At 37.6% G+C, this 25047-nt stretch overlaps 1 protein-coding gene across 1 annotated transcript in view; it reads right to left on the reverse strand.

Annotated features, from left to right (window-relative positions):
* RECQL (RecQ like helicase) overlaps positions 1 to 25047 on the reverse strand; it is a 35983-nt gene that overhangs the window by 1298 nt on the left and 9638 nt on the right. The window contains exons 3-14 of the mRNA XM_082351986.1: positions 23563 to 23760; positions 22169 to 22348; positions 18762 to 18868; positions 14994 to 15192; positions 8656 to 8822; positions 7825 to 7906; positions 6628 to 6776; positions 6418 to 6535; positions 5504 to 5642; positions 1883 to 1974; positions 585 to 804; positions 129 to 258 (exon numbers count right to left, since the gene is read on the reverse strand). Of these exons, the coding sequence (XP_082208112.1) occupies positions 129 to 258; positions 585 to 804; positions 1883 to 1974; positions 5504 to 5642; positions 6418 to 6535; positions 6628 to 6776; positions 7825 to 7906; positions 8656 to 8822; positions 14994 to 15192; positions 18762 to 18868; positions 22169 to 22348; positions 23563 to 23760 (1781 nt within the window). The remainder of the gene's footprint in view (positions 1 to 128; positions 259 to 584; positions 805 to 1882; positions 1975 to 5503; positions 5643 to 6417; positions 6536 to 6627; positions 6777 to 7824; positions 7907 to 8655; positions 8823 to 14993; positions 15193 to 18761; positions 18869 to 22168; positions 22349 to 23562; positions 23761 to 25047) is intronic.

A 25047-nucleotide genomic window follows, 5' to 3' on the forward strand; every position in this document is an offset into this window, starting at 1 on the left:
CCAGGAAGAAAACTGACTTAATCTCTTACTATGCTCCACTGGACGCAGGAGAGTACTAGTTAAAGAAAAGCATCCCATAGGCTTTAATGTCTTTTTCAAATATATAAAAATTAAAAATTAATAACTACCCTGAAACAGCTCTGCATGGGCTTCTTTACTTGCATGGTAATAACATGTTCCTCATTGTTCAGAAGATTAGCTTTAGGTCCTATTTTCAGATATGAGATGGTAGCATAAGCTGTAAAACTGTAGTCTTCTCTGTAGAAGATAAAGGCCAACAATCAGGTTTTGACAAGTTGCAGACAACAAACTGAAGTTTATAAAAAAAAAAATAAAGTGCAATAATTTTAAGTAACGTTGATATGAAATATAAAACTTTTAGTATAAAAATGCAGTTTATAGAAAGTATTTTTTGTGCTTTTTTGACATACAGTAATCAAAGTTTGAATTTGTTTACTAGGTAAATTTTGCATAGGGTTTAAAAGTTCTTATGAAACAACCACAAAACCATTTGTTCTGCTGCAGTTATAAAAATGAGAATCATAAAGACAACATGAAAGGGCAAGATACGGGTTTGTATATACTTGAGATACTGCCGTATAAGAAAGTGCGCGATAATTTTCTCCAGGTCTTCACGAGGGAGTGCGGGAGGAGCAACACCTGCTACTCTCAATTTCGCTGCACCCTTTCCCATCCAAGAGTCGATCAGTTTCAGCGGCGTGAGCTTTTCTTTCAGTTCCTCTGCCTGCTTCAGGATCTTGATTAGATCCCTGCAGTACGCTGTTATATTCTTTCTTTCAAATGCTGTAATGAAAGAGGCATGGTTACAGGTGAATGGGATTTCAAAATTAGGGCAAGGATAGGCTGTCCTAAGTGGTTAGACTGGTTTAAAAAATGTCTTCACCCAGTGTGAGCCACCCTAAACACTGATTTGTTTCTATGTTCTGAACTAAGACTACTGCTCAAGTCTCTTATCACTAGATTAAGCTATAGTCTCTGTAAGACACTGAGATTTAAGTGATGTAAAGAAAATAATCTGGTTATCAGAAGGCCTTTGGGTATGCTCTAGGAACCAAAGAGTGTCAGCCAAACATGATTATGACAAATACTTGGTGTTCGTAGGCGAGTCAGTCTGTTCTTCATGTTACCTGATGCGTGCTCATTAAGCAATATTCTGACAACCGGTATGGCTTCCTAGGGACTCTAATTTCATGACAAGAATGTCGTGGACAGTTATTCCCAATTACTGATACTAGCACTCCGATGTATGTATCAGGCTCTTGTTAATTTGGTCAGTATAAAATAATCAAATAATCATAAATAATTTTCTCTAGCTGCAAAGTTAAAATTGTGACCTTCACCAACCAAGGCATCAGAACTCAGTGAGGAATGGGTTAGTCCAGCTCTTCCAATAATACACATACACACAGGATTTTAAAAAGTGAAAAGACAGCACCAACGCACTGCTAAATTAGTGTCTTATGAGTGGTTAGCCATTATCTGGATCAAAAATGATACGCTGTAGTCTCTTATTTTGCACTAAATTTCTCTTCCCAATCAGTAACTATAAAGCATTAGAGATTATCACAAGAGGTTAGCGTTCTCTTACTTAAAATAGTATTTCTATTCAGAAGGTTTTTAAACTTTTCCCTTCATTTCTTAAAAATTTAACATGTCCTCAGTGTAGCAACATAAAATAAATGCATACACATATGGCTTTTAATTTTGCCTCTGTTTCAAAACTTCATGTTGTCACTCTTGAATCTGGGAAATTCTATTCACACCTTGCTTATTCTTTTAAATCCATTTTGGGTGTCTAATATTGCCCTCATGTATTCCTACATATAAATATTAGCCTATAAGGATTTAAAAAACAACTCACAAATCTCTTTACAGCAATTATCACACATTTTGTTGCATGTTTCTGGGCTCCATACTTCATCAAAATGTTGAGCTATCAACACACGGCGACAGCTGCAAACACATCAGAGATACAAATCATCAAATAATTAATAGAGTTTTAAGAATCCCTATTTTAAAATACAGAGTTATATACTGTATTAATTTCCTATTGCTGCCATAACATTACCACAAACTTGGTGGCTTAAAACAACACAAATTTATTATCTTACATTTTTGTAGGTTAGAACGCTGACATGGGTCTCACTGGATTAACATCAAGGTGTCAGCAGGGCTGGATTTCTCCTGGAGGCTCCTGGGGAGAATCTGTTTCCTTGCCCTTTCCAGACTAAAGACTGCCTGCATTCCTGGGCTCATGGCCCCCTTTCCTCTATCTTCAAAGCCAACAACAATGGGTTAAGTCTTCACATCACTCTGACATCTTATGCCTCCTTCCACATTTAAGAACCCTTGTGATTACAGTGGGTCCACCTAAATAATTCAGGATTACCTCCCTCTTTTAAGATCAGCTGACTGCAACCTTAATTCCCTTTTGCCATGTAAAGTAGCACACTCACAGGTTCCAGGGATTCAGATGTGGACATCTTTGGGTGACCATTATTCTGTCCACCATGTACAATAATTTTTTCCATATGTTGTTAATAGACATTGCTTTTAAAAAATTGTCTGAGATTCAGTATTTCACAACTACAGGCATACCTTGTTTTACTGCAGTTTGCTTTACTGTGCTCTGCAGATACTGTGTTTTTTACAAACTGAAGGTTTGTGGCAATCCTGCACTGAGCAAGTCCATTGGCACCATTTTTCTAACAGCATTTGCTCGCTTCATGTCTCTGTGTCACAATTTCATAATACTCGCAATGTTTCAAACATTTCCAATATTATTATATTGTTATGGTGAGCTGTGATCAGTAGTCTGAATTACTACTACAATTTGCTGAAGGCACAGATGATGGCTGCCATTTATTAGTAATAAAGAATTTTTAAATTAAGGTATGTCCCTTATTTTTATAGACATAATCCTATCGCACACTTAGCAGATTACAGTATAGTGTAAAAATAACATATGTGCACTGGGAAACCAAAAGATTCATGTGACTTGCTTTACTGCAATATTCAGTTTATTGCAGTGGTCTCAAACTGAAACTGCAATATCTCCAAGGTATGCCTGTATTAAGAGACTCTTCCTGATAGCAGTTTCTTGTATTTTACAGTATCAGTTTGAGTCTAAACCCCAAAATATGCTTCATGGGGGCTACTGGATATTGGATATTTTAAGGAAATTTTCGTTTTCTCATTTTTTAAACTAGATTATTGTGGCATCCATAGGAAAGAAATGCCATTTTCTATCACGATCTAATTGCTGCTTATTTCAAAAATTTTGAGTCATTTTTATATGATAGGCAATAAGACTACAAAGATGACTGAGACTAAAAATAGTAATTGTTGGGGAGAGGAGTACAAATGCAGGATTGTTAAAATGCATTTGAAATTAAGAGACCAGCAACTTAAAACAATCATGTATATATAGAGAGAAACTGCCATATATAAACCTCATGGTACCCACAAACCAAAAATCTATTATAGATAAACACACAATAAAGAAAAAGGAATTCAAACATAACACTAAAGAGAGTCATCAAATCACAAGAGAGCAAAAGAAGGAACAAAAAAGACCTACAAAACCACCCCAAAACAATTAGCCAAATGGCAATAAGTACATACCTATCAATAATTCCATTAACTGTAAATGGACTAAATGTTCCAATCAAAAGACACAGAGTGGCTGAATGGATACAAAATCAAGACCTGCATATATATGCTACCCACAAGAGATTCACCTCAGCTCTAAAGGTACCCACAGAATGAAAGTGAGGGGATGGAAAAAGTTATTCCATGCAAATGGAAATCAAAAGAAAGTGGGGGTGACAATACTCATATAAGACAAAACAGACTTTAAAAGGAAGACTGTTACAAGACTCAAGAAGGACATTACATAATGATCAAGGAGTCAATCCAAGAAGATATAACAATTGTTAATATATATACACCCAACGTAGGACCACCTAAATACATAAAGCAAATATTAACAGACAAAAAGGGAGAAACTGACAGTAACACAGTAATAGTAAGGGACTGTAATACCCCACTTACATCAATGGACAGATGATCCAGACAGAAAATCAATAAGGAAACACTGGCCTTAAATGACACATTAGATCAGACTGATTCAATAGATACATATAGAACATTCTATCCAAAAGCAGCAGAATACATATTCTTTTCAAGTGCACATGGAACATTCTCCAGGACATCACATGCTAGGCCACAAAACAAGCCTTGGTAAATTTAAGAAAAGTAAATAATATCAATCATCTTTTCCAACCACAACACTATGAGACTAGAAATCAACTACAAGAAAAAAATGCAAAAAACACAAAACATGCAGGGGCTAAACAATATGCTACTAAACAACCAGTGAATCACTGAAGAATCAAAGAAGAAATGCAAAAATACCTGGAAACAAATGAAAACAAACACAATGATTTATAATCTATGGAATGGAGCAAAAGCTTTCTAAGAGGGAAATTTATAGTGATATAATCTCACCTCAGGAAACAAGAAAAATCTCAGATAAACACCCTAACCTTACACTTAAAGGAACTAGAAAAAGAAAGACAAACAAAACCCAAAGATAGTTAAAAGGAAAGAAATCATAAAGTTCAGAGCAGAAATAAATGAACTAGAGACTAAAAAAACAATGGAAAAGATCAATGAAACTAAGAGCTGGTTCTTTGAAAAGATAAACAGAATTGATAAACTTTTAGCCAGACTCATCAAGAAAAAAAGAGAGAGCTGAAATCAGTAAAATCAGAAATGAAAAAGAAGTTACAACCAATACTACAGAAATACAAAAGATCAAAGAGACTACTATGAACAACCATTTGCCAATAAAATGGACAACCTAGATGAAATGGACAAATTCCTAGAAATGTACAATCGCCCAAGACTGAACGAGGAAGTAATAAAAAATATGAACAGACCAATTACCAGTAATGAAATTGAATCAGTAATTTAAAAACTCCCAAGAAACAAAAGACCAGCACTAGATGGCTTCACAGGTGAATTCTACCAAACATTTAGAAAAAAGTTAACCGCTATCCTTCCCAAACAGAGAATGACTTTTTTCTTTTTTTTAGACTTAAGATACTATTTATTTATTTTTTTAACTTTTATACAGTTTTTAAAGGTTCCTTTCCATTAACAGTTATTACAAAATATTAGCTATATTCCCTGTGTTGCAGTACCTCCCACACCCCCACCCCTATACTGCTCCTCCCTGACCCTCCCCACTGGTAACCACTACTTTGTTCTCTGTATCTGAGAATATATTTTCTTAGATTCAGGCATCCTGCAGGTTCATGTACTGGTTCCCACCCTTCAGACATCTGCTTTTACTGGTTTGCACTTGATGTTTCACTAATGTATTTACTCACTTGAGTAAGGACTCAAAGTAATGTCATATGCTTTCATACTGTGCTTGTCTTTAATTGACAAAAGTGACAAAAAGGTGTGTGCTTACTTGCTTATGTTTTGGCAGTATGACACCATCTCATAGAGCTTCTGTTGTCCCACATTTTCCATCACCACCATTGAACTTATCCTGAATATATCTCCAAAGCCATAATACAAAACACAGTCTGCTTTCATGTCATCTCGACCTGCAGTGGGAAGAATCTTGAGATTGCATAATTACTTTAAAAAGTCAAACATGCAAAAATAATATATAAAATTTGCTGGCAATATTTCGTAGTCTAAATATATATCTAGAAATTTCAGACGGAGCTGTGAAGGTTAATTTGTAACAGCTGCCCTCAAATTTTTAAAAAAATGACTAAAGAGATCTATCAATAATCAGCCTTACTAGCTTAAAGATGTGTCCATAAGTAATCCAGTTATTTAAATTATAGACTTGAAACCACTAATTAAAAATTCAGGAGGCAAAGATGGACATCAAATTATTTTAGCAAAGATGAGAAGAAATAATTCATGACACTCCAATAGAACATAAATAAAATTTCTCCATAGGCAAATATAAAACTACAAAAAAGATTTCATTGTTTGTTATAAAAATACTAGCCAATAAAGAAGATTAAAAATACAGTATTATTAAACATCATTTATAGTGTTTTTAAAGCTCTTTAAAAATTATTTCTAGGGGACTTCCCTGGTGGTCCAGTGGTTAAGAACCCGCCTTCCAATGCAGGGGGCACGGGTTCAATCCCTGGTCAGGTAACTAAGATCCCACATGCTGTGGAGCAACTAAGCCCACAAGCTGCAACTACTGAGCCCGCGCACTCTGGAGCCCATGTGCCACAACTAGAGAGAAGCCTGCGCGCCACGAAAGAGCCCACACACTGCAACTAAGACCTGACGCAGCCAAATAAATAAATAAACATTAAAAAAAAATTATTTCTGGATGTGAATTACACATACCTGCACGTCCACTCTCTTGGTAATAGTTTTCCATGGATTTACTCATTGAATGATGAATAACAAACCTCACATCTGGTTTATCAATTCCCATACCAAATGCAACTGTTGCCACTACTACCTAAAATGTGTTAACATTTTATATATTAATGAAGTCAAGTTAAAATATATTCAAAGGTGAATTGGGCTTCTATTGAAGATCTATTACTTAACCTGAATTTCACTAGCTGACCATCTTCTGTGAACCTTGGTCTTGTCTTCTGGTTCCATATTGGCATGGTATGCCCCTGCAGGAATCCCCAGTTTCTGTAAACTCACTGTAACTTGCTCAGAGTCTTTCTGAGAAAAGCAATATATTATTCCTGTAGTAAAAGAAATGGTTAGATATATATAGTACATTCCTAGAAAAGTTTTAACTCACACACTGAAGAGGCTGATAATTACAATGCATGGGGGAAAATAAGAATTATGAAAAATTCCAAGGCCCTGAACACATACTGATTTTTCAGTGTAATTCAAGGTCTGATCACCAACTTGCTCCAGAGCAGTAACAAGCCTGGAGCCACCAGCTTGGGTTCCCATTATCTCAGTTCTCTCTCCAACTTTATCTCCCACTACATAGTCTTTCTCAAACTGATGCCCCACAGCTCCACAAGATATTAACAAGCATGCTATGAGAAAAGAGTTTCGTGTGCAAATAAGTTTGGGAAGGTTAACAAAGACAAACACGTGTGTCTCCTTGTTTGCAGGGCTGGTCAGAACTTCTAAGGTGCTGATACACCCTGTGACTCTTCAGGAGGAATAAACAGCTGCAGCCTTTCTCAAACTTATTTGACCCTGGAACTCCTTTTACCCATGGCCCCTATTAATATCTCCTGAAAATCTACAGAATAGTTTTGAAATGTTACTTTTACACCAACTCTTTGCTTTAGTAACACTTGTCTCTACATTAATCCTGGAACACATGTTATACGCACTCTCAACTCTATACTTAGCTCATTCAGTATGTACTGTTTATTTCTTTAATGTGTCCTTTACTATAAGGAACTATATTTTATATCCCTTTAGAAAATCACTGCTTAACCTTCAATCATATACAGTGGATACTTACTAAATATGTGCTGTTGATAATTAACATTATGTCAATATGTCCACTCTTTAATGCAATTAAGTGTAAATAAGCAAAAATAAATCAGTTTTATGACTCATAATCTGTGTAATTAGCAAATGCCACACCTGATTTCTAAGATCACCAAGCAAATTAATTTTATCATGATATTTTCAAGTATCTTCTGCCATGCATTAATATTTCTGGTGCTAATCTTTTTCTCAGTGTATTAGTGTAAATAATATTTGCTACTTTTGGAAAGTTCTCTCTCAGTCTTCAAACTTGGTTTGTTTCTATATTACCTGATTGCCCCTTGTATCTTCCATTAATGAGCTTTACAATATCCTCAATAAAATCTTCAGTGCTTGAGGGCTTCTGCCGAACCTAAAAAAAAAGTCAACTTACTAAAAAGTAAATTAATGAATACCATTCATGCGGTCGTTTACTTACAACTTTCAAGGCGCCACTCTTTCTTGGGCATGGTGTTTTTTTCTATTACTCTTTCACTCGCCCATCTGACCCTATCACCTCCCAGACTCTTCTTGATCCTTATTTTTGAATTTACCAGAGAGAGGAGGCACAAAAGCAGTAAATAACTTGTAAAGACAGAGACTTTTTAAATTTTCTGATGCTACTTTTGTAAAAACATAAACCATGGCAGAAACAACTAGTCAGTAAGAGCTCAGAAAAATATTAAGTCTGTCCTTAAACGGATTGGAAAGTAAAAACAGCTGTGAGGTTATTTACCTTTCAAGGTTGTATATCAGATAAAATCTAAATAGGGAGTAATAGCAAATCTTTAGTGGTATATTAATTTTTGCATTATTTCATAATTAATTTCTATAGAGATGTCATTAGGGTCCTCAGTATCGATACACGCTTTCTCTCCATCCTTGCATAAGAAAGCATGTATGCAAACTTAATGAGGCAGTGTTTTCTACTTAACCGAGCAAAGAATTAAATTGCACAGGAGCTATGCAAAGAAAGCATTCTTTAGTAAGTCTGCTTATACTCACTTGATTTTTTTAAACTTTTAAACATAATTAACTGTGACTCATGTAAATAGACATAATGAAAAAGTAACCTTTCTTCCGAAATCCTTCACAAAATAAACTGACATAAAAGTTACATACCTCATAATAGAGATTTGGCCGATTAAAAGAAGCTGTAAAAGTAAAACACTTTTCAACACACAGTATTTTCTGAGCATCCTTCAATACATGACTGGTCGCAGTTGCAGTCAGCCCAATTAGCGATGCACTGGGGAACTGCCGCTTCAAAATACCAAGGGCCTTATAATCTGGGGAAAAAAAAAAAAAATACAAAGTAGCCTCTTCCTATCCTTTAAGGAGTAAATTACACCTGCTAACATTCTGCAGATCATCAAGATGACTGCAATTTTACTTCCACAGCCATCTGTATCTAAGCTGTGGTTGCTCCCTAGCCTTGGTGATAGACAGGCTTTACTCTACTTTTAACTGGTTCTTCAGAAACACTGTTCTTGGCCATAGGTGTCTTCAGTAGGGAATACCACAACATTTCCAATCAGCTGAGCACTGGTCTATATCTGCTGAACAGTGGATTCGAGAGGCAGAGTGGGAGGAGCCATAGTGTTTGAATCTATGGCAACTGACGAGAGATAAAAAGACCATCAGTCAAAACCCTTCTACCACAGGTATCATCCAAGAGTGGCAAACTCAGAACAGAAAACGCTTGGTGAGGGCATTGGTTTTTATATAACCCACTTCAGGAAAGCCATTCTGGGCTCATATTTATCAGACACATCTAAGTCACTAGATAAGTTGTCTATGAGTACACCCTTAAGTACTTAAACTATTTGGAGAAAAGTGAAAAAGAAATGTGGGAGAAATGGCTCAGTGCTAAGGTAGAGGACTCCTATGAAAACAGGGAACAGAAAGTAACTGCTTGGGAAGTTGTGAAAGCTTCAAGGGACATAACATCTGAGTTGGGTCTGGAAGAATCCAGCAGAAGTTCGGGAGGAAGGGAAGAAGAAGAAAACATCAGGCAGAGGAAGCAGCATACACACACACGGCAAACACACTGGCATGAAATCACTCGGTAGGTTCAGGTATCAGCGAGCAGTTCAGAGGGGCTAGATCACAGGGTGCTGTGCTAGATGGACCTACTGTCAACCCCAGTCGGCTGGGAACTCTATTCTATTCCCTGGATGGTTCCAAGTTACAGCTGGACCAGAAGAGGAACCTGTGTAAGGCCTGGGAGGCAGGAGGGAAGCAGCTGCTACACTCTCTGAAGGGCCTTCCCGGCAGATAGGATGGTGGACAAGTGCCCAGCCAGTGCCAGCCTGTTCCAGTTCTTCCCCACTCCTCCTTCAGCTCTTCTTCCCAACTGTAGGCTTCGCTGATCAACACTGTCCCCCTAGAGGCCTGGCAGCAGACCCACGGAGGTGACGGCTACTGGGAGGAAACTAACCAGAGACCTGCCTGAGCTCCCCCTGTGCGGCCCCTTTGGCAGTGGCCACGCCAGTTGCAGATTCCCCTACAAGCTCCGGTTGGTGCTCCCACACCAGTGCTCCAGGGCTAGTCAGTGACTTTCCTCTGATCCTCCAACTCCCCCTCCAGACCTTCCCTTCCCCAGCTCCTCCCACAACTGTGCAAGGTCTGCTTCCTAGAATAAATCCCTTATCCCTTAACATTCATAATAGCTCAGCTTCCCTGCCCAAACCCTGACCGATACTGTTACTCCAAAGAGTATAAAAAGGCAGGTTTAAGTAAGACTATGAACTGAACAGTTGGTTGATTCTAAGGAGCCAGAACTTTGTCCTATAGGAAATGAGGAGTCGTGTGATTTTTCAAGCAGATAAAGGACACAGTCTATGTTTCAGGAATTGTCTTTTGGTGGAAGTGTGAAGGATGGGCTGGAGTAAAGCAAAAGGCTGAAGAAAGGGAGATGAGTTAAAAGGTGGCAATGACAGACTGGAAAACAAAAAACAGTGAATATGAAATAAGGCATGACACTGAGAATAAATCAGAAAGAAAAGACTGAAATACATGAACTGGAACCCCATAGGTCCTAGTGACTATTGGGATATGGTGGTGGGTGGGGGAGAGAGTCCAAGATTCATCTATTCATCAACTGGCATATGTTGAACACTTTTAATTATGTGCCAAGCACCTAGAGACCTAGGCACCAGAGATAAAGTGAGAACAAGACAAAGATGCTATGCAAACAGAACTACAATTCAAGCAAAGAAATCTGACAATGCAAGGAGTAAACCAATAAGTATCTGATTATCAGGGCATGGTAAGTGGTCATCATGATAACCTTATTGTAGCTGGAGTATAACATGTGAGGGGAAATTGGGCAGAGACAAACAGGGGACAGATCACATACGGTCTTAGGGACCCCAGTTAAGAATATAGATTTTATTCTAAGTACAAAGAGAATCTGCTGGGTAGTTTAGGGAGGGAAGTAACATGATTTGATTTGGTTGCTGGGTGGAGGATGAACTGTAAAAGGGTAAGACCGGAACACAGACCAGCCAGGGAGCTACTGTAGTAGACTGATGGAAAGGAGCCCAGCTGGACTTGAGAAATAGCAGTACATACACAGAGAAGTGGACAAGCTTGAGATTCAACTGAGAGGTGGAGGTGACAGGACTTGGTGGTGGGCCGGATCTGCAGAGGTAGGATAAGTCAAGGACAATGTACCACCATGAAGTCATTTGTTCTCAGCTCCAACTCCACCCTTCTAGACTCTGCTTTGTGGTGCTGGCGTGGGGAATCTCTGCTTTGCCGGCTGGCCCTACAAGTACAAAGTACAAGGCTGGGGGAGGAAGAAGACTGCTGCTCCTCCAGTCTGCTTCCTGTGCGTTTGCTGGTGTTCTCGAGAATGTCGCCCCAGCAAGGTTTAGCCACCACTTAGCAGCAGCTGAATACAGTTGGCAGTTTTCTAAGCTTTGGAGAACCGACTTCATCACAGGTCCACCCTATCTCTGCCTCCACAGACACCAGCACCAGGGAGCTGGGCCTCCCATGGGTCTGAGTGTCAGCTCCACAAGGCCCCTCCTCTAGGTTTCTAAATCTCATCAATCCCAACCTTTTCTTCCTGTTCCCCCAGCCCTAGGGATGGTAGTTGCTTCTTCTAGCTTTTACCTCCATGATACCTTGGAGTTTTCTTTTCCTTTTTTCAGTTAGCTGCCTATAATCACTTTTTACTTAGTTAACAATTCTTTACATAATGTAATGTAAATTCTCTGTGTTCAAATAACTGGTATAGCTTTTGCCTCCTGACTAGACCCTGACTAAACAGATCTGCTAAAACTTTGGCTTGAGTAAACGTGTGAGTGGTTAAGTGATTTTCTAAGATAGGGAAGACTGAAGGGGAAATTGCTTACGAGAACAGGGAGGAAGAGGGAAAGACACGGAGAAGGGAAGCAAATCAAAAGATTTTGATCAAGAAAAAAAAAAAAAGTTTTTGATCTAGCACAGCAACAGGGCAAATAGTGATTCCCAGTTACAAGACAGAAGGAAAAAGAACAGGCCTTTTGGGAGGCATTTAGTTGTAGTCATGCTAATTGAGATACACATGAAGAAAGAGAAATTTTACAATGTCTTGAGACAAGTGAAAGTGGAAATACAACATACCAAAACTTACAAGAAGCAGCAAGAGCAGTTCTAAGAGGGAAGTTCATAGCAAAAAACATCTACATTAAGAAACAAGAAAGATCTCAAATAAACAACCTAGCTTTACATCTCAAGGAACTAAAATAGGGAGAACAAACTAGGCCCAAAGTTAGCAGAAGGAAGAAAATAACAAAGATCAGAGTGGAAATAAAAGAAATAGAGACTAAAAAGACAATAGAAAAGATCAATGAAACTAAGAGCTGGTTTTTTGAAAAGATAAACAAAATAGACCAACTTGTTAGCCATACTCAACAAGAAAAAAGAGAGAAGACTCATATAAATAAAATCAGAAATGAAAAAGGAGACATAACAACTGATACTATGAAAATACAATTATCAGACAGTATTGTAAACAATTATATACCAACAAATTCGAAAACTCAGAAGAAACAGATAAACTCCTAGAAACCTAAAACCTATCAAAACTAAATCATTAAGAAATAGAAAATCTGAACAGACAAACCACTAGTAAGGAGATTGAATCAGTAATCAAAAACCTCCCAACTAAAGTCCAGGACCAGATGGCTACACTGGTGAATTCTACCAAAAATTTAAAGAAGAATTAACACTAGTCTTTTTCAAACTCTTACAAAACACAGAAGAGAAGGGAATACTTCCAAACTCATTCTACGAGGCTAGCATTATCCTGATACCAAAACCAGGAAAGAATACTACAAGAAAAGTTATGGGCCAATATCCACGACAAACATAGATACAAAAATCCTCAACAAAATATTAACAAACTGAATTCAGCAATACATTAAAAGGATCATACACCATGATGAAGTGAGATTTACTCCAGGATTGCAAGGATGGTTCAACATCTGCAAATCAATCAATGTGATATATACCACAGTAACAAAATGAAAGCTAAAAATCACATGATCATCCCAGTAGATGCAGAAAAAGCAAAATTCAACATGCATTCATGATAAAAACTCTCAACAAAGTAGGTTTAGAGGGGACAACTCTCACCATAATAAAGGCCACATGTGACAAGCCCACAGCTAACATCATACTCAATGGTGAACAGCTGAAAACTATTCCTCTAAGATCAGGAACAAGACAAGGATGTCCCCTCTCACCACTTTTATTCAACATAGATTGGAAGTCCTAGTCAATAATTAGGTAAGAAAACAAAATAAAAGGCATCCAAATCAGAATGAAAGAAATAAAACTCACTATTTGCAAATGACATAATATTATACATAGAAAACCCTGAAGACTCCACCAAAAACCTGTAGAACTTATAAACAAATTCAGCGAAGTTGCAGGATACAAAATCAAAATACAAAAATCAGTTGTGTTTCTATACACTAATAACAACTATCAGAAAGAGAAATTAAACTAGACCAAAAAAGAATAAAATCCCTAGGAATAAATTTAACCAAGAAGGTGAAATGCCTCTATACTGAAAACTAAAAGACACTGATGAATGAAACTGAAGAAGACACAAACAAATGGAAAGATATTCTGTGCTCATGAACTGGAAAAATTAATATTGTTAAAATGTCCAAACTACCCAGCGCAATCCACAGATTCAGTGCAATTCCTATCAAAAGTCCAATGGCATTTTTCACAGAAATAGGAAAAACCACCCTAAAGTTTGTATGGACCACAAAGACCCCAAATAGCCAAAGCAATCCTGAGAAAGAACAAAGCCGGAGGTATTACACTTTCTGATTTCAAACTATATTACAAAGCTACAGTAATAAAAATTTAAGAACATACAAATAAAAGCTATAGCTAAAGTGACGGGACAGAATAGAGAGCCCAGAAATAAACTCATGCATATACAGTCAATAAAGTTACTACAAAGGAGCCAAGAACATATAATGGGGAAATGATAGTTTCTTCAATAAATGGTGTTGGGAACACTGGACAGCCACATGCAAAAGAATAAAACTGGACCCTTATCTTACACCACATACAAAAATCAACTCAAGATGAATTAAAAACTCGAACGTAATATCTGGAACCATAAAACTCCAAGATGAAAACATATGAGATAAGCTCCTTGACATCAGTCTTGGCAATGATTTTTTGAATCTGAGGCCAAAAGCAATAGCACAAAAGCAAAAAAACTCACACACAAAAAAACAAGTGGGGTTGCCTCAAATTAAAAAGCTTCTGTATAGCAAAGGAAACCATTAACATAATGAAAGGCAACCTATGGAATGGGAGAAAATATTTGCAAATCATATACCTGGTAAGAGGTTGGTTAATATACAAAATATATAAAGAGCTCATACAGCTCAACAGCAAAAAAACCCAAACAGTTTAATTAATTTTCAGATATTTTTGCATAGAACACGTCTGAGTAATCTGATTCAGGCTACGACTGTAGGATTCTGTTGGAGAAGCAAAGAATAAGGTTACTAAAATATACCACAGAACTATAACACCGAGGAGTTAGCTGGGTGTAGATCCTGAAGTGGGTGCTAAAGACACCCAGAAGGATGACTAAAAGAGACAAATTTGAAGCAGATGCAAATTCCTCAACAGATGTGAAGGAGAATCTGGAGGTCAGTAAACCTTTATGGCTAAAGATGGCAAGGTATAATATTTGCTAATAAGCACACATTTCAAAAGATAAAGGCAATTAGACTAATAAACACTACCATGGGGGTGAGGGGTAAAGAGATCAAAGATTCTGCCTCTTGACTTCCCTTATGTTAAGGCAAGAAAAAATGAGTAATAACTACCTAAGAAGATAATTTTAATGGAAGCAGGGATTTCCATCATGCAAAGCTGAGTAAGAAAAGAGTCCCTAGCATCAGTGGGTTTTCTAGATACAACATACATACCAGGTCTGAAATCATGTCCCCATTGACTACAGCAATGAACTTCGTCTACAGCAATTCGGGTAAATCTCCTTGCTTCATAGGCTTTTTCTAGTCTTGACATAAACATTTTGCTTTTTGCAATTTTCTCTGGAGTCACATAAATTAGCTTTAACTTGGAGTTTTTATTTACCATTTCAGCATGAACCCATTTCACATGCTCCTATTGAAAGGAAAGACAGACACAATGATAGTAGAGCTAAGCTAGCAGACTGCAATACTCAGTGGTAAATGAAGACATTCATTACTCAGAAGCAACAGCCTTGGGGCTGTTTTAGCAACAGATGTTTACTGCATTAAAATCAAAATGATGTACCAGTACTAAACTTCATGGCAGCTGTGCAAACAGCATTTCAGTTATTTACTTACATCCAGACTGCTGATAAAAGAATAATCTCATTTGACAAAAAAGACAACAAAAAAATGAATGTGAAGACACTCCAATAAGCATTTACTCCATAAAGGCATAATTCTAAATTTTTCACAATAAATGCCAAAATGTAAGCTCAATGTAATAGCTATGGTGATAAAGGTGGGTTTTATTAATTTTTAACATTATATTTGAAATCATTTCATGCATGTGTGAACTAGCTACTTTAATGATGTTATCAAATCTACTCATAATCTATTTAGGTTTTATGAAGTACCTTATTCATTAAATTTTTATAATATGAAATACATATATTTATATATTATATATATCAGGGGTCCCCAACCCCCGGGCCACAGAACACTACCTGTCCGTGGCCTGTTAGGAACCGGGCCACACAGCAGGAGATGAGCGGCGAGCGAGCAAAGCTTCATCTGTATTTACAGCTGTTCTCCATCGCTCGCATCACTGCCTGAGCTCCGCCTCCTGTCAGCACTATGGTGAGCTGTATAATTAGTTCACTATATATTACAATGTAATAAAGTGCACAGTAAATGTAATGCACTTGAATCATCCTGAAACCACCAACCCCCCTAACCCCCATCCGTGGAAAAACTGTCTTCCACAAAACTGGTCCCTGGTGCCAAAAAGGTTGGGGACCGCTGACATATGTAACAAGAATAAATCTTAAGAACTAACAGCTATTAGGTTCTTAGTGTTGTTGTTATTTTCTATAATATTTAGAACACTGGATGTTGTATTTTTTCCTTCTAACCTAATTAGGACCAAAAGAAGTGGTGAATGTGATAGAAAGTCAAAATACTTTCAATCATCCCAGCAAAGCAGTTTGTTAACTCCTCAAGATATTCCTAGTTTTGTTAAGAAATGGCCAAAGTGTATTAAATATTTCAGCTGGTCCTAAATGTCCCAGAAATCTTAGAGGAGCAAACATAAGGCTATTTCCTCAGAAAAGGGCAGGTACCAAAAAATACTAGAACTTCTGACAGAATAAGTGGAGAAGCAAGGGGAAAAAAGGTTGTCCTCACATCCTATGAACGATCAGTGAAAGCAACCAGAAAACTGGACTTATACCTTTCTCTTTCTCCAACTCTTCAAGCAGTAGTGACATGGCCTGAACTTGTAATCATCGCACCTTTCTAACTACAGTCGACCCTGGAACAACTCAAATTTGAATTGCATGGGTCCATTTATATGCAGATTTTTTTCAGTAGTAAATACTACAGTACTACACGATCTGCAGTTGGTTGAATCCCTGAAATGAGGAGAGCTGACTACAAGTCACCTGCAGATTTCTGACTGTGTGTACGGTTAGGGGCTCCCAACCCTCACGCTGTTTAAAGGTCAACTGTACTTTCCATTATTATTACTCTCTTTTTCAGTTTTAAAGAAGTGCAATATGAGAAGGCAGTGTTCTCCACAGATTCATTTTGGTGAATGAGAAAGCAGTTATAATGACACAAGAGTTTAAATAAAACAAAATTATATGGGAAAGACTAGGAGAACCAGGGCTTCTTGAAGACATAGCTGACTTTAGGTCTGGGAGCAAATATACAAAATGAGCACAGAGTATCTTATAAAAGAAAGCAAAGACTCAAAAGCTATGAGTCAGATTTAGGAGACACCTTAGATAGACTCTCACTACTCAAAGATGGGACTATTTCACCATAAAAAAAGAATAATAACTATGGATCAAAAGACAGCAAACATGTTAAAAATCCATAAGTTTACAATGATACTTGGAAAAAAAAAGAAAAAAAAGAACTTATTGACCACCTTTGGAGAATGCTGGAAAACCAACTCTTTCTGAAAATTGGTAAAGAAAGGGAAAGAACTTTCAATCTGCAACGAGTTAATAAGGAAAAAGTTCTTTTTTACAGAAAAAGTCTCGCTAATATAAGAAAAAGTGAGAATTAGAAATCACCATCTTGTAACCTCCTAATTAAATAATGCTCTAAGGTAGGCAATAATCATCGGTGGCTGCTAAAACCATTAGATGAAAAGGTGATAGAGAACTTGATAATTATAGAGCAGGCAGACATAAGCTGAACCCACTGATCAAGCTGATGTCACAAAAATATAACTGGGTATTATATACCTCCTGAGTGATACCAGGGGAAAGTATACTCTTGCCAAAAAAAGAAAAGAAAAGAAAAGAAAGCCCAAATACAGTCAAGCTTTTAGATCTAACTAAAAGGAACAAGTGAAACAACATCACAAGAATACAGTCAGGAAGAGACAAAATATAGGAAAGTATAGGACAAAAAAACAAACAAAAAAACCAACCTAAACAATAATTTGCATGGGAAACAAACAAGAAATAAGGGAAACCTATGGATATATCAACCAGTACAACATAATGCATGAACCTTATCTGGACCATGATTAAAAAAAATAACATTTGATGAGACAGAAATCTGAATCTTTTTATTTGATGGTTTTAAGGAACTAATACTAAATTTTTTAGATGTGATAATGGCATTGTAGTTACCTTTTTAAAATGTTAGAGATACACACTGAAGAAGAAGCTACAACTGAAATGATATGATGTCTAGGACTTGTCTCAAATAAATAAACCAAGGGTGGGCAGGAAGGGAAAATGGGGGTATATAGACGAAAAAAATTGGTCATATGCTGATAACTGTTAAAGGTACTTAACAGATAAATGACAGTTTTTATACTATTCTCTCTACTTTTGTATATTTTTAAAATTTTCAGTAATATGCTTTTTAAAAAACAAACACCTTGGAAATGCTTTATTCTACAGATAAAGGTAAGAGAGTCCATTCCCAAACAGAAGAAATTCCACAAGGGTTGGGTATCTTGTTACTAATTCAATTTTGTATTTAATTAAAATGCATAAAAAGAAATTCTTGCTCACTATTTTAGAATGGATACTATAAAACAGTCAGCAAATATTTCCTGTAAAGTGCCAGATAGAAAATATTGGTGTTGTGGTCCATATCACAGCTACTCAACTCTGCTGTTACAGCATGAAAGCAGTCACAGACGACACATAAAAGAACCAGCATGATTCTGTTCCAATAGAACTTTATTTATGGCCACTGAAATTTGAATTTCATGTAACTTTCACACTTCACAAAATACTATTCTTCTTTTGATTTTTTTTTTAACCATTTAAAAATATAAAAACTAATCTTACTTCATGGACCACACACAATAGGCAGTGGGCTAGAACTGACCTATGAGCAGTAATTTTCGACTCCAATGTAAACAGTTATCAGTTTTTTAATTTTATAAGCAAATCAATTGTAGCTAAGGTTCCTACTTCAATGAAGAGTGTAAATTAAAAATAAGATACAATAAAAGCCACAAACGCATACCTTAGAACTAGAAGCATTTAACATGGTAGCTGAAATTCCTAATTGTTTCAAAACCATTAATTGGTCTTCCATAAGGGAGATCAATGGGCAAATCACGAGTGTAAAACCTAAAAGAGAAAGAAATCCACTTTAAATTTTACATCACCACCAGAATGAGTTTACCTTCTTTACTGTAACTTGTGGCCCTGCCCATCAATTCGGACTGATTTTCAATGCAGCCTCAGCAATAGACCATGTTATTTTTTACCCTCATTAATAAAGGAGGTAGATACGAATAAGCAATAGCCAAATAAGCAGATATAAGATAAACAGAAATCTCTCACCCTATCAGTCTTATAAAAATATAGATAGATGTTATCATTTTGAATTTACTATCATTTTTAACATTCAGTATTGGTAATCTCAGTAAAATGATATAAATCAAGTCAAATACTATCTAGTTAGCTTTCCAAAGAAAACATAGCAACTTGTATCATCTAGAATGATAGTTACATGAGTATCCATTCACTTACTGCACCAGATTAATTTAGTCGAGCAGAAATCAGTGAATGGTTTATTGACTGACTCAAGTTCTCATAATATATCCCCTTTCTCTGAGAACTGAAATTGTTTGCAGCAGCTACAAAAGCTATTCTACATTGTTAAAATCCTACGTTCTTATGTTTCTGTAGTTTGTTCCTTAAAAGAACCTAGGGCAGAAAGCAGACCAGTTTAAACAATATACTCAAGATTAAGACCTTATCAAGGATTTTACCCTCTCAATTAGTCCTCTCTCCTGTATTTTCACTTTCTCCCTCATTACTGGCACTTTATCATTACTATTTTATTTTATCTTATCATCTTATCTTATTTTATCTTATTTTTTGGCCACCCTATATGGCATGTAGGATCTTAGTTCCCCAACCAGGGATCAAACCCTTGCCCCCTGCAGTGGAAGTGCAGAGTCTTAACCACTGGACCACCAGGGAAGTCCCTCATTACGTTTAAACACGGTCAAGTCTCTCAAATTTGAAGAAACCCTGAACACCTAATTCAGGGCCCCCTGTCTTTTTCCCTACATAGCAATTCTTTCCCAGGAGTGTCCCTTTCACTGGTCCCACTTCCTCACTCCTACTCACTCCCAAACAATTGCTCTTTGGTTGCCACCCAACCATTTTACTGAAGCTGCTCTAGCCAAGGTCATATTTGAGTCCCTTGTCACCAAGGCCACTGAAACTTCCATGTCCTTATTTTATTTGACCTTTTCCCAACAGTCATCACTATTAACTACTCCCTGCTTGAAATACTCCCTTCTCCAGGCTTCTGATAATACCATACTCTCCTGACTACCCTCCTACACTTTGTTACTCTGTCTTAGCTTTCTCTGTAAGGCCCTCTTTCTCTGTTTATCCCTAAACTCTTGGTGTTCTGGTTTCTGTTCTGGGCGCTCTTCTCTTCTCACATTGCTCTGGATGATATAATTCGCTTCAATAGCCATCTGCATACTAACAGCCTCCAACCCAGCAACCACAGATCTCTCGGACCCAAGCTTTCCACTCAAACATCCTCCTACTCAGAGGACAATTCTACCTGGATATCTTGCAGGCATCATAAATTCAACAGGCCCCAAATTAAATTCATCACCTTCCCTCTCCATTCCCAAATAAGTTCTTTCTCCAATGTACCCTGTTTCAGTGAACAACTTCACCATCTGTCCCAGCCTCAAATCTGGGCAGCTAGACTATCTCTTCTCCTAGTCTTGTATCCAGTGAAAACCAAGTCCTACTGAACCTACCTCCTAAATATTTCTGGAATTCCTCCATCTGCTGGAATTATCCTTCTAAACCACAAATCTGACAAGTCTCTTACCTGTTTAAGACCCTTCAATAGCTTTCCACTCATCTAAGGAAAAGTTTTAAAAATATCTTTAAAGACTCTTTCCACATGTCTTGCCCCTCACTGCCTGCCACATTAAAATGCTTCCAGGTTACTGAATACCCCACACCATGCATGTTCTCTCACTTTTAGGCACACACACACACACACACACACACACACACACACACACACACACACAATGGAATATTACTCGGCCATAAAAAGAATGAAATAATGCCATTTGCAGCAACATGGATGGACCTAGAGATTATCATACTAAGTGAAGTAAGCCAGACAGAGAAAGACGAATATCATATACCACTTATATGTGGAATCTTAAAAAAAAAAAAAAAAGATACAAATGAACTTATTTACAAAACAGAAACAGACCCACAGACACAGAAAACAAACTTACAGTTACCAAAGGGGAAAGGGTAAGGGAGGGATAAATTAGGAGTTTGGGATTAACATATACACACTAGTACATATAAAATAGATAACCAACAAGGACCTGCTGTAGAGCACAGGAAACTCTACTCAATATTTTGTAATAACCTATAAGGGAAAAGAATCTGAAAAAATATATATACATATATATGTATAACTGAATCACTTTGCTGTACACCTGAAACACAACACTGTAAATCAACTATACTTCAATGAAAAAACAATTAAAAAAAAAAAAAATGCCACTTTCTCAGGCCTTCCCTAACAGCCCCTAGACCAGATCTTTGCACTGACTTAATTCCCTATTAAAACCTTTATCACAAAACCTTTAATGCAATTGCTTGCAATTAAGCTGTATTCTCTAGACCAGGGGTCAACAAACTAAGGGCCGGTTGCTTGTTTTTGTAAATAAGGTTTTCCTGGAACACAGCCACAGCCAGCCCTTTACCTATCGTCTGTGGCTGCTTTCCTGCTACACTGGCAGCTGAGCAGTCGGCAGAGACCTCACGGACCGCAGAGCCTGTCCCATTTACTGACTGGCTCTTCGAGGAGAAGTCCGCTGACCCTGCTCTATACCCCTGCTAGTCCCCAAACAGCAGCGTCAGTGTCATCGGAGGGCCTGTCAGAAATGCAAGCTCTTGGGTCTCACTCTAAATTAGAATCTGCATGTTGATCAGATTACCAGCTGATTCTTATGCACATTACAGTTTGAGAAAGCACTGCTGGCCACTGAGCTCTGTGAAAACGAGGACCACGTACATTTGCTGACTCCAGTATCTCCAGGGCCTAACTCCACAGCAGACACTCCACAAAGACCTGGGGCTCGACTCCAGGCCTACCGACTCCTTTTCTAGTGCTTTTTCTCCTACAACATGTTTTTTAATGATGTTTCAGGAACCAGATAAAAGAATGAATTACTCTCAGAGTCTTTAACATTCCCTCTCTAGGTGAATCCTTTAAATGTCTATTAGTGGAGAGATAAATCAAACAAAAATGCACTTGATTTTGGCAAATATAGGGCTAGACATTTTTTTTAAAGACTTAAAGATATATTCAGAGAAACGATGTTTCTTCACGTTAAATTAATGTTGATTAATACCCACCATCTGAACATAACGCTGGTAACTGGTAGCATAAGCTCTTTCCCCCACCTGTAGGCATAACGAGAAATACCTCCTTTCCAGACATTGTTACATTAATCGTTTCCAGCTGAAGTGACCTGAACTTCTGCAGTTTAAAGACATTTTGCAGAACATCTTTAACTTTATCAGACCATGGGAAATCTAGAAAGAGAAAAACAAACCAGATAGATTAGAACTATTCAGGATTATGAATGAGACACAAATGTGAATGGCTGTTTTTATAATAGAGAAGAATCAGATCAATATATAAGACTTTTAATACTATGGACAATTTAACTTTTATAATAATAATTTTGAGATCTGTTTAATTCAGGATGCTAAGCAAAATCAAATTTAATGATATATCCTAAGAAAAAGTACATCAGGGCTTCCCTGGTGGCGCAGTGGTTGAGAATCTGCCTGCCAATGCAGGGGACACGGGTTCGAGCCCTGGTCTGGGAAGATCCCACATGCCGCGGAGCAACTGGGCCCGTGAGCCACAATTACTGAGCCTGCGCGTCTGGAGCATGTGCTCCGCAACAAGAGAGGCCGCAATAGTGAGAGGCCCGCGCACCGCGATGAAGAGTGGCCCCCGCTTGCCACAACTAGAGAAAGCCCTCGCACAGAAACGAAGACCCAACACAGCCATAAATAAATAAATATATAAATTTAAAGTAGATTTCTTAAAAAAAAAAAAGTACATCAGAAAAAAATGACAACCTTTGCCAGTGATAAATAACTTACAGAGGAGAAAGGTGCTTGGTCAGGTATTTGAAAAACAGTCTGCATGTCCACCAGGAAATTCATAGCATCATAGAAAACTCAACTATCAAGAACAAAGTTAACGATTACCTGAAATTTTTGGTGTAAATATCTTGTTTAAAAATGAACACTGGAAAAAAAGGCCCACAAAAGCAATTCAATTCTTTCGAGAGTCATAGTATTCCACAATTAATGATAAACAAGATGCTTGGCAAGATCCTGAATCAAGAAAGGTTTGTTCACTAGGGCAGGAGAATGAACTACACTTTAACGAGGAGTTTGAATTTTTTTCTCAATTGTTTAATTTTTTTCTAGTTAAAACCTAGAAAATTGAGTTAAATAAATATCTTATTTTTCCAAGCACCGATTAATGTTGCTGAAACCATATTTGGACAAAATAATACATTCTGAATAATAAAGGCTTCACTTAAAAAGAACATGGGTAAAGAATGGTCTGCCTCCAAGTTCCCCTGCCACTTAAGGAATGGCCAGTTTCAACTCTTAAGCTACTAGAAAGCACTGGCCCAGGCACAATGATTTAATTCCAGTTCATAGAACTGAGAAGAAACAAAACTGGCAAAGATAAAAAGAAAAACAACAAAAAAAGAGCAAACCTTCTTTATTCCAAGAGGCAGGTGAAGAATCACATTCGCTGCTCTCCCCAGCATCAGAATTCTCTAAACACTGCTTTATCCTCTTTGTTAGGACATTTTTTTTCTGAATAAGCTCCTGTTGCCTTTCCAGAAGTTCTTGAATTTGAATGTCCACTGCGTGTAGCTCAGTGGTTATAGAATCCAGTTCCTCACTTAGAGCTACGAGGGAGGAAAAAAGATATAATGACCAGACAGAGTTAATCACAACTTTAGGTTTCCATATTATTGATTTTTGGGTATTCCTCACCATCAAAATTATAAACTTATCGTAGTATAGCAGAGTGGTTAAAAGCATGTGTTTTGGAGCCACACAGACCCGAGTTAAATCTTAGGTCTTCCTCTTACTGGCTGAGTGACCTCAGACGAAGTACCTTATACTTAACTGAGCCTCAATTTCCCTATCTGTAAAATGGGGGATAATATTAATACCTAGCTTTCATAGAACTGCTATAACAAATTAAATGAGATAGCATATTGAAAGTTCTTAACACAGTACCTGGCACACAGTTAAGCATTTAATCAATAATAATGTTTTTTTTATTATGTTCTAGGACAGTGGTCCAACCATCTCCTAAATCATTTCAGTAAAGTGACCAGACTTTGAAGCAAGAAGAAATTATTTAAAAGTCATACCCTAACTACCTAGCTATCATTTTACAAAAACATTCATATTTGGGTTCATACTGTGACATGGTAAGGAGTCGGTGATTATAAACACAATGATGTAACAGTAAAGAGAGAAATCAAGCGTGCTACTGGAATTGGCATTACAAGGCCAGCATGCTAACTTATAAAGAAGCCTTAACGTATGACTCTAATCAGTCCAAATGTTAAAGTCAAAGTGAGATTTCTTTTGACATCACATCAGTGGAAGCTAGAAAAATTTTATAGATTGGTGTTTTCTAAAACATCTGCCTGCATTAATCAGTGTCCAGTTTTTTGGGGTTTTTTTTGTTTTTTTTTAATTTTATTTATTTATGGCTGTGTTGGGTCTTCGTTTCTGTGCGAGGGCTTTCTCTAGTTGCGGCAAGCGGGGGCCACTCTTCATCGCGGTGCGCGGGCCTCTCACTATCGCGGCCTCTCTTGTTGCGGAGCACAGGCTCCAGACGCGCAGGCTCAGTAGTTGTGGCGCACGGGCCTAGTTGCTCCGCGGCATGTGGGATCTTCCCAGACCAGGGCTCGAACCCGTGTTCCCTGCATTGGCAGGCAGATTCTCAACCACTGCGCCACCAGGGAAGCCCCCAGTGTCCAGTTTTTGTTTTGTTTTTGTTTGTTTTTTTTCTTGGCCATGCTGCATGGCTCATGGGATCTCAGTTCCCCGACTAGGGACTGAACCCTGGCCCTCGGCAGTGAAAGCGCAGAGTCCTAACCACCAGACTGCCAGGGAATTCCCAATCAGTGTCCAGTCTTAATGCCTTTCATGAGATGAAATCTTACAGTTGTGAT

The sequence above is a fragment of the Balaenoptera borealis genome (assembly GCF_965194805.1).
Source record: "Balaenoptera borealis genome assembly, chromosome: 13".
NCBI lineage: Eukaryota > Metazoa > Chordata > Mammalia > Artiodactyla > Balaenopteridae > Balaenoptera > Balaenoptera borealis.